We start from the raw sequence: 9907 nt of genomic DNA on the forward strand, positions 1-9907 counted from the left end.
GTCCTTGACAAGGATTTATTGCCTCTTTCTCATTAAATTGGTCATAAATCAAAAGTGTTAGTCCAGTGATTTCACAGCCAGAGTGGAATGAGTGAGAAATGGGAGACATTTTTTTAATATATATACTGTATGTATTTTTTTAGCTAGCAACATGAGCAATGTAAACACAACACACATATCAACAATATCATATCATTCAGCCCTATATCTCTTAATGCCAATTAAATACAGTTCATGTGATCTGATCTCAGCAAAACCTTTAAAAAAGACAAAAATCTTTGCAAATAAAATTAATTCACAGTCAAAGACAGGTTTTTTTTTCCCAGTAAAGTCACAATCAACCGAAGCCTCAGATAAACACGGACAAATCATTTGCTGCCGTTAAGACATTCATCAGATAATATAACAATCTTCAGCTTTTGTTTTTCCCGCCTTCAGTCCTGAGACCGATGTGTTCGAATCTCTAACAGTGCACATGGTTTCTGGGAAATACAGTATAAGTGTTTGTTTTTACTTCACATAACTGAGTTATATCACTTAATTATACAATAAAAGAAAAGAAAAGATAAAGTTTTGGGGAAATATGAGGAAACAAAACCAGGATATATTCATTAGAGAGATTTAGAGGTGCTGGTTTGTTAGCTTTAGGCTAATTGTTTCCAGGATTCATGCTAAGCTAGGCTAACAGCCGCTAGCTCAAACATGAGACTGGTGTCAAAGTTTCCCAAAATGTTGAACTGCTCCTTCAAAATCCAAATCTGTTGAACAGCTTCTGCAGCTGTTTTACATCTGTAATTCCTGCATTGTCTAGTAATCATCATTCATCCTCATTTCCATAAACACACACAGTACAGTTTGACCTCCAGAAACATTTTTGCCACATGATCATGATCATTAATCCACAAACATGGAGGAAAAAAAGCAGTTAAATTGGATGCATGTGCACTTCTGTCTGTAAACATCACATTACGATGACATGATAAATCCTTTTTTTTTTTTTAAACATAAAGCCGGTGGTGTGTGGAGGGATGTTTGGGAGGTGCAGCGACACAACTTTAACATTTAATGTTAAATCTGGGTGATTTGGTGTTTTTTTTGTTTTTGTTTTTTTTAATCATTTAATGCAGCAGGAAGTGAAGCTATAAGATTTGACCCGCCCGCGTCAGAGCTTCTCTCCAACGATCTCACTAATGGGCTTCAAGGAATGTGACTGGTTTTCAAGGCAAAAATAGGACTTTGTAATCAGGAGTCCTACACTCCTGCTCTGGGCGAGCTGATTGGCTGATTGGGTGCGAAGAAGAAGGCCACTATGTAATTATTAAGTCTCAAATTCAGCAGAAGGATATGTCATAATTAATTCTAAATATCTCATTCTGTTCTTTTATAAAGCATCAAAGTAAATAATGCATGTATGGAATTGGCCACTGATATCACAGCAAAATAAACCTGCTGATCATTAGCACGAGAATATGGTTTTACACTGTAAACAGAAATTCATATATATTTTTTTTTTAAATATGCCAGGGAGGAATGTTAATGTAATATTCCTATGAACACATTTTGTCAGCCCACTTTTAAGTGAGCTCGTCTGTTCTAGAAACACACACTTCAATACTGTACAATTGGTTCTATGGCGATAAAACATGTGGAAGAATTTATTTTCATATCCAATAAAGAAAAATCTAATAATAGGAAGATTTGGGAATATTATATTTAAATCCACTTGTACAGCAGCTATTTTAAATACAGTAATTCAGATTGTTTCCTCCAGCCTGAGGACGCTCCACAAGTCACAGTGTGAGGATGGAAATGACTTTTAATCCCATGTTCAATTTTGTTGTTTGTTTGTTTTTGTTTTTTTGTGGAAAAACTCTTGCAAATGAGGTAAAGCGGTGTAATGTGTCTAAAATTGAATTTATACTGATTATGTAGTCAGAAAAAATAAATAAATAAAAAATAATAAGTGCCAATTGTAAACTGTCAAAGCGGCCTACATTGATTCCTTGCACTTGATTCACAGTAGGATGCAGAAAGCACTGGCGTCTATTCAGGAGGTGCAGTGCTGAGCAGAGCCTGCGGGGGGCGCCGCTGCTGCTGCTGCTGCTGTGACACAAAACATTACAGATGAAAAGCTGAAGCTCTGCTCAGAGAGCCATCTAGTGGCGAGGCGCAGCAGACACACAACAGAGGAACACCTGCTATTCACACATAGCCCTTGGGTATCATTGGAAATGGCTCATATATCAATAATAATAGTAATAATAACGATAATAATAATGGCTTTAACACATGAACGATTCATTTCCTGTCAGGAATATGTGAAGGAACTATGACTCTTTGTGTTGTTGTTGTTTCTACAGCTCTGCGGTGTTTTTCACGGCCTCTGCTCTGGGATCAGGGAGTGGGAGTTACGCTCGGTGTGATGCACAGGAAGCTACGGACACGGATGCAGGTGAGATGGAAATCACATTCACAAGCGACGGGAACGCGGGACGGCGACTCAGAACTGGATCCAGTTGCCGGAGTTCTGTGGTCGAGACGGAGGAGGAACGGAGCTGGAAACACACAGAAACCTGACGTTAGTCGTTTTATCTGCATGTTCTGATGAGATTAGATCAGTTAGGTGCATCTTATTTACTTATTTACAAACACTTTACTGTCTGGCAGTTTACTAATGACTAAAGACACAATGGTCTGATGGCAAAATGACAGTGTTTATGAACAGACAGAATCATTTATGAGCAACTAGCTGAAGGGGGTAAAACTATTTATTATTTATTGGATAAATTAATATAAATGTCACCTGTTTATTCCAACCATAATTTATTAAGAAAAAAAAAACATAACGGTAACCAATATATACTATAACAATTGTACAAAAAAATCACATAACATGTGCAATTTTAATATCTAAATCTAAATCGAAGCCCTGCTGGTGGAAAATGATGTATAGTATAAATACATTAGGGTTGTCACGATACAAAAATTTTCAAGTAATTTCAAGTAAGATCAAGTATTGATACTTTTGCAAATGAGTATCGTATCCAGATACAACATTTTAGCATCAATACTTTTTTAAGGATCGATACTTTTACTTTTGACAACCCTAAAAAACATTAATCAAAATTAGCAGGTACGCTTAGATTATATGGCCAAAAGTTTATGTACAACTGTTTCCATACACCTTTACAGAGTTAATTACCATTTTAAATCTATTCATTTTTATATATTTATTTTCATTTTGATCATGTGATTGGATTTTAAAATTAAAAAAGAAACTAAGATCTGACCTCAGCTTCACCCAGCACAATTTGGGATTTTATATCTAACCATCAGTGGGCCAGACCTCATCACCTCACAGCTACACTGGAGCTCACACGAAAGTCGCCTGTGGGTGAATGAGATTAAATTCCTGCAGCCAGGCTCCTAAACCCCTGATGCAACGTCTCACCACAGTGTGTGATATTTGTCTGTCCACAAACGTCTGGCCGCACTGAGAACATGATACAGAAGATGAAACGTCTCACCTTGCGGGAGCGGAGAAGTCTCCCCAAAGATCTGAACTAGGGTTTGGCTGAACCACTGTGTTGGAGTTACTGCTGTCCAGCTCCAGCAGGCAGCCTGAGTTACACACAAACACACACAAACACACACAGAGAGGAAGAATCACAGGGATCATTAAAAGTAGCACACAGACTGACACACATTTATTAGCTGACTTTCTGCAGCCTGGAGCTCAAAGACTCATTTAACAGCCTCTAATTAACACAGTGACGAAGAAAATAGGTCATTTCTGTAGGTTAAAGCTGCTCAAGGTAAAACTCAACAATAGACACGAATTACAAACAATTTACAATATAAACAAAATGAATAAAAAAGTATCTTCACATTTAATTCTCTTAACAGTAGCTGGGTTTCCATCCAAGTCGTATTGAATTTAAAAGCGGATTTTGTGAAAATGCGCAAAAAGCAAATGCGAATTTATGACCGTTTCCATTCATTAGTGTTTTGCGATTAGGAGGAGTGCACCGTGAGATTACGTCATAAGAGAGCGTGAATGTATCCAACAGTTGACACTCAGCTGACACTCAACATCATGGACAATTTACGTAGGCTACTTTCCGGACTATAGACGAAACTGTATAAGCCGCACCAGCTACATTTTAAAAGAAAATACATATATAGGCCGCACTTGAATATAAACTGCAGGTTTTCATGTTGTAACATGAGATATTTACACAGAAAGACAGTAGGGAACTGTGACAGTCCGCTCGCTTTTCCGCTGTTTTGGTTATGCTCCTCTCCTCCATGTGCATCTGTTTACATACGAAGCCGGTGAAAAATCAATAAGTTACATAACGATGTTACAGCGTGTGTTTGTGTAGTCTTAACCGTCATAAACAAAAGATTATGGGTTACGGAGCGCGTTTGTGTCGCGGGGTGCAGAGACGAGAGCTGGGAGACCGGGGCGTCGTTCTCCATTTGTTTGAACGTCGCTGGGTGAAGTCCAGCAGCTTCACCCACAAACTCAATTCGCATAATCTGTTTCCATCACAAAAACTTGCATTTCCTTTAATCGATACGCTGACAAATCCACCCCCTCCAAGCGTATAAACTTTTATGCGCATTTACTGCCTTTATTCGAATTTCTGGCGTTTCCATTCAAGTATTTATTCGCAATTTTTGAAAATGCGAATAAAAAAAGGTGGATGGAAACGCAACTACTGATGCACAGATGTTGAGTTACATTTTACAGGTGTGTGTAGGACTTTCTACCTGTTGCCATGCCGCCTGTCTGAGGAACTATGTTGTGATTGGATGAGCCTGAGGAAGGGGGCGGGGCTATCTTGCCTCCAGGTGGTGGTGGGAGGAGTCCGAATCCACCTGAGCTCTGTGGGCGGGGCTTATCCCTCTTTTTACCTTGCTGGAGATGAAGAAAAGAAAAAATGAATACATCAGATTTATTATTATTTCAAAAACTGTGTTTATATTTGTTATATTTGGGTTTAAACAATTTGCAACTAACAAAATAAACCTGTATAGTTTTAAAATGATAGTTATAGTCTTATTCATGTTTATATAACTAGACAGCATTATTGTGAATGTTCAGTGGCACCTAAATTCCATTCAGCATGAAGTTATTTTTAAAGGGACAGTTCAACATTTTTGGCAAATTGGCCCATTGCCCTGTAGTCATAGCAGTAGGTTCATTACCTTTAATTGTCGGTGCAAGCTATTTTTAGTACGGTGGAGCAGAGCCGCGAGCTGCTCAGAGCTACGCTACGGAGGCTCATTATGGGATTTCTTGGTTTCCCTCATCAAACTCATCAAATACACAATCCAACAACTCCAAAACGCTCTGGTGGACAAGTTGTGACCTGCACATTCACCACGCTATGAGATAATAACAGAACGTTACCGCTGATGTGCGTTCCCGTTGGGAGCTGTTTTTCGGCAAGCAGTCTCTGCATTTACCTCAAAACAGCTCTGTCTGGTAACGTTCTGTTATTATCTCATAGCGTGGTGAATGTGCAGGTCACAACTTGTCCACCAGAGCGTTGTGGAGTTGTTGGATTGTGTATTTGATGAGTTTGATGAGGGAAACCAAGAAATCCCATGAGCCTCCGTAGCGTAGCTCTGAGCAGCTCACGGCTCTGCTCCGCCGTTCTAAAAATAGCTTGCACCGACAATTAAAGGTAACAAACCTACTGCTAAAACTATAGGGATTATGGCAATGGGCCAATTTGCCAAAATGTTGAACTATCCCTTTAAAAGGCTTTCTACAATAATGGGCCGTTCATGATTTATTGCAACTAATCTTTCAGACTAATCCATTAGTCTGGTTTTTACACCCCTCAGCTGTTTCAGTTTATTTTAAAAACATTACAGTATGAGAAATAAGGGGTAAGAGCTGCATGTTGTGATGTTTGACAAACTGGTTTCTTCTCACCCCGATGTTGAGTGTGATGGTCTGTCCCTCCTTGAAGCCCAGGTCCAGTTTAGGCCCTGCATCTCCGAGGTGAGCGTTTTTACTGAGTTCATTCTCCTGTTTCACCCACCTGCAGGGAAACACACACACACACACACACACACACACACATCAGCAGCCGATACAGAAATAAAAAAAACACGCACCTCAGCAGTTTTTTTTAGGACAACTACCGCACACAGCTTATTAGGAAAGCTCGCTCTTGACAACAGTGCTGCTCTGGCGCAGACTGCAGGGTTGAGCTGCAGATGGTCACGGATGAACAAATGTTTGTATGGAAATGGATCTCAGAGGGAAAAAAAAAAAACACGGCTCAGTCAGAGAGTCTGGACACGATCTGATGGTTTTGGAGGCAGAGAAGAGTTTCACCATAAAAAAAAAACTGCTCACTTGAAATGGTCCTGGAGGGACACGTTAAAATCAAAGGCGTCCCCTCGGTCCCCGAAGCCGACCCCGATGAAGGCGCTGCGACCTGCGGGCAGGAGAAGAACGTAAAACACCACCGAATCCACAACTTTCAACTGGGGGAAAAAAAGAAACTAGCAATAAAACTAATTCATAATCCTCTTCTCGACTTTCCTCCATCCTCACCGTTGTCATCCTGTATCCGCAGGACAAAGTATCGGCTGGAGTCGCTGACGGTTTCCACAGCAACACCGGGATACTCCTTCACTGGAGCCTGGGCGAACAGCTCACCTGCAGCAGGAAAAAAAACAAGTGACGACAGTGAAACGTCGTGTGTCTAAAACAGTGAACCACTATGGCAAGCGGATTTAATATTCAAAAGTTAAGTTTGACTATCCAGAATTAACATTGTAGATATCAACAACGTCTTTCTGACTAGTCGTAATTACATTTTGAATAGTTGTATTTTTTATTCAAGGTATCTGTAATTCGGTTTTGCCTAGACAAAAATAGCATTTCGGATATCCACAACTACATTCTTCCTCGGATAAATTACGTCACTTTTGCCATTCAAGTGTATGGGGTTTGTCATTACAGATATCCACTACGTGAATTACGGATATCTGTAACTGAATTATGACTAGTACTAATTCCAGTTTGAGATATCTACAACATAATTTCGCGTAGTCAAAACTTAAGATTTCAGAATCAAATTGTATTATCTCAAACTGGAATTACTACTAGTCATAATTCAGTTACAGTCAGATATCCGTAATTCACATAGTGGATATCTGCAACTGAATTGTAGATATCTGTAATGATATACATGAATGGCAAAAGTGACATCATTTGTCCGAGGAAGAATGTAGTTGTGGATATCTGAAATGTTCTTTTTGACTAGACAAAACTGAATTACAGATATCTTGAATGAAAAATCCAACTATTCAAAATGTTAAGACGTTGTTGATATCTACAATGTTAATTCCTTATAGCCAAACTTAGCTTTTAAATGTTAAATCCGCTTGCCATAGAATGTAGTTGCAGATATCTGAAATGTTCTTTTTGACTATAGGCAAAACTGAATTACAGATATCTGCAACACATATCCAGTCTGGCTTTTAAATGTTAAAATGTCTTGCCATAGTATGACACAATGCATCATCTTTTTGTCCTGCATACAGGTGTACTGCTCCTCTTCTGCTGTATAGAAAGACTTTATTCTAGTTTTTATGGTCTGGAGAACCAGAGGGATGAGCAGCAGTGATGGGTGTTAAACCGCAGCATTAACGACTCAATGACTGCCACATTACAGGAAGTCGGGTTTATTATAAAAAGCAGGTTCCAGTATAATAAAGAGTGAAGGTCACACCTGAGACTTTATCCTCCAGTTTGATGAATGCCACTTTGCCCTTGGCTGTGATCCTCATTCGACCGGACCAGTCTGGAGTGTCCAGCTTCCAGTCAGCAGCCCTGCACAAATACTTTCAATCAATTCATATGCAGATTCCTTTCTATGTATTGTTTGATATGAAAAAAAGTGGTTAAAGTGTCTATTGCAAGTTCCCAAAGTTGATGTTTTAAACAAAGACAATTAACACAATTTGTTAAAATAATAAACAAAAATGTGCAATTATCTGAACATGTCATTAAAATTAACTATATAAACAGAGTCAATTTATACTTCAATGAGAAATATGCCCCCGAGGTTCTCTCGTGAGTTGTGGGCAGTTCAACCACAGAGTGACAATGTTCACAGTTTTAACAGCTTTTAGAGCTGAAAATTTCTTTAAATGGTGACTACAACAAACAATCAAAGTTATTATCTGTACTGGTTTAATTAATCAATCATTTGGTTAATTAAATCTATGAAAGAAAAGCATGAAGTAGAAGAGAAGTAATGCACAAAGCTAATTGCAATGTTATGTCATCACAAATCTTGATATGTCCAACCAACGGTCTAAAACATGAAAATACCTACTTCATTATCACATACAAACAGATTTAGTATGATACCGAGCCATTATGACCTAACCAATGTATCTTTTCTTGTGTCTACCGGCGACCACTGACTCACAATAATATTATAATACATATAGTAGGCTACTCGTTTATTATATCACTTTATACCAGAGAGATTATTATCTCCATTATTTGTTTTATCTGTAAAAGCCATTCAGTTGTGACAAATGCCTGTAATATAAACCCTCAGCCTGTGGTGATGTGTTCAGATAAGCACATAACAAGCATCAAATCACATCAAAGAACAACAATATATTGATTACCAAAGCAGTTTCTGATCCAAGTGTTTTGACAATTTACAAATTATCAATCACCTAATCATCACAGAGCTTATTGTAGATTTAGATGCTCATCATCACACACACACACACACACACACACACACACACACACACACTAATATTCAGGTTTTTCTCTGTATTAATAAAATAGAGATATATGGGGAATAAATGATGGGGTGATGACAGTTTTAATGAACATTTTTTAGGTGATTTCTTTCTCTACTGTTCCACCCAGACAGCTATTACTGTTTACAAACGGACTCACTGACCCAGAGGGTGGGCAGCAGCAGAAAACTTTTACTTTGAAATGATCTATATAAGCGAAAACCAACGCAGAAGAACCATTAATTAATTCTTCATCCACCACCAGTGTGTGTTGTGTGTGTGTACGGAGGAGATCCGAGCTGTCTGTCAAACGAGTGGGACAGTCCAGTGGCAAAACCGACCGGCACGAGGAGGACAAATGCCCACGTGACGTCACATCTCTGACAGCTCGACCAACAACAAAGCGACACCGAACCTCCAACGGTCGCTTAACAACCGAAGCCGAAAACGTTACAACACTACTCTACAAAAACCTCACTACACACAAATAGGCTACACACACACACACACACACACACACACACACAGTGGTTCTTTGTACTTAGAGAAAAAAAAGCGTGTTAACTAACAACTGACAGAGCAGCGGTGATAAAGTGAAGTGCCACCCGCCCGCCCAGGACCGAGCGACACGGAGCACAGTTTCACCCCCAGCATCTGTGTCGGCGGCACCGTTAGCTACTTAGCTCAGCTCCGGTTGTTTTTCTTTACCTGTATGCGCGGTTTGAAGCTCGCGGCGGGATTCGATAAACGTTGACATCGGGTTTAACGCACAGGATCGACTCGTACTCTCCCTCGGCCGCCATCTTGGCTCAACTGTTATTGATGTGGGAATTGTGGTTGTGACTCATTTATTCAGTTCTCTCCCCCTCTCTCTCTCTCTCTCTCCCTCAGTGTGTGTGTGTGTATCACTTACAGTCTATGGTGTATCAGTGTGTGCCATTCAAGCATAGTACTCCAATATTTTAACGCCACTTTACTGACTTAATATTATTACTTTACTTTTTTATGTCCAAAAAAAATGCCACTTATTTTTGATCTTAAAAAAAAAAAATACAAGAGTGGTTGAAGGAAACAGGTATTTTATTCAAGAAATAAATAAATAAATGAA

General features: G+C 39.1%; 1 protein-coding gene across 1 annotated transcript; it reads right to left on the reverse strand.

Annotated features, from left to right (window-relative positions):
• On the reverse strand, positions 1–9703 carry necap1 (NECAP endocytosis associated 1). Its single transcript, XM_085790815.1, has 8 exons — positions 9508–9703; positions 7764–7864; positions 6581–6685; positions 6380–6461; positions 5951–6059; positions 4777–4924; positions 3528–3621; positions 1–2555 (listed from the first exon to the last, which is right to left on the reverse strand). The coding sequence occupies exons 1-8, from the start codon at positions 9600–9602 to the stop codon at positions 2501–2503; spliced, it is 789 nt and encodes a 262-aa protein (XP_085646941.1). The 5' UTR covers positions 9603–9703; the 3' UTR covers positions 1–2500.
• Positions 9704–9907: the final 204 nt, after the last annotated feature.

Source organism: Trachurus japonicus, chromosome 11 (assembly GCF_045865225.1).
Source record: "Trachurus japonicus isolate A0001 chromosome 11, Traja_1.0".
Classification (NCBI taxonomy): domain Eukaryota; kingdom Metazoa; phylum Chordata; class Actinopteri; order Carangiformes; family Carangidae; genus Trachurus; species Trachurus japonicus.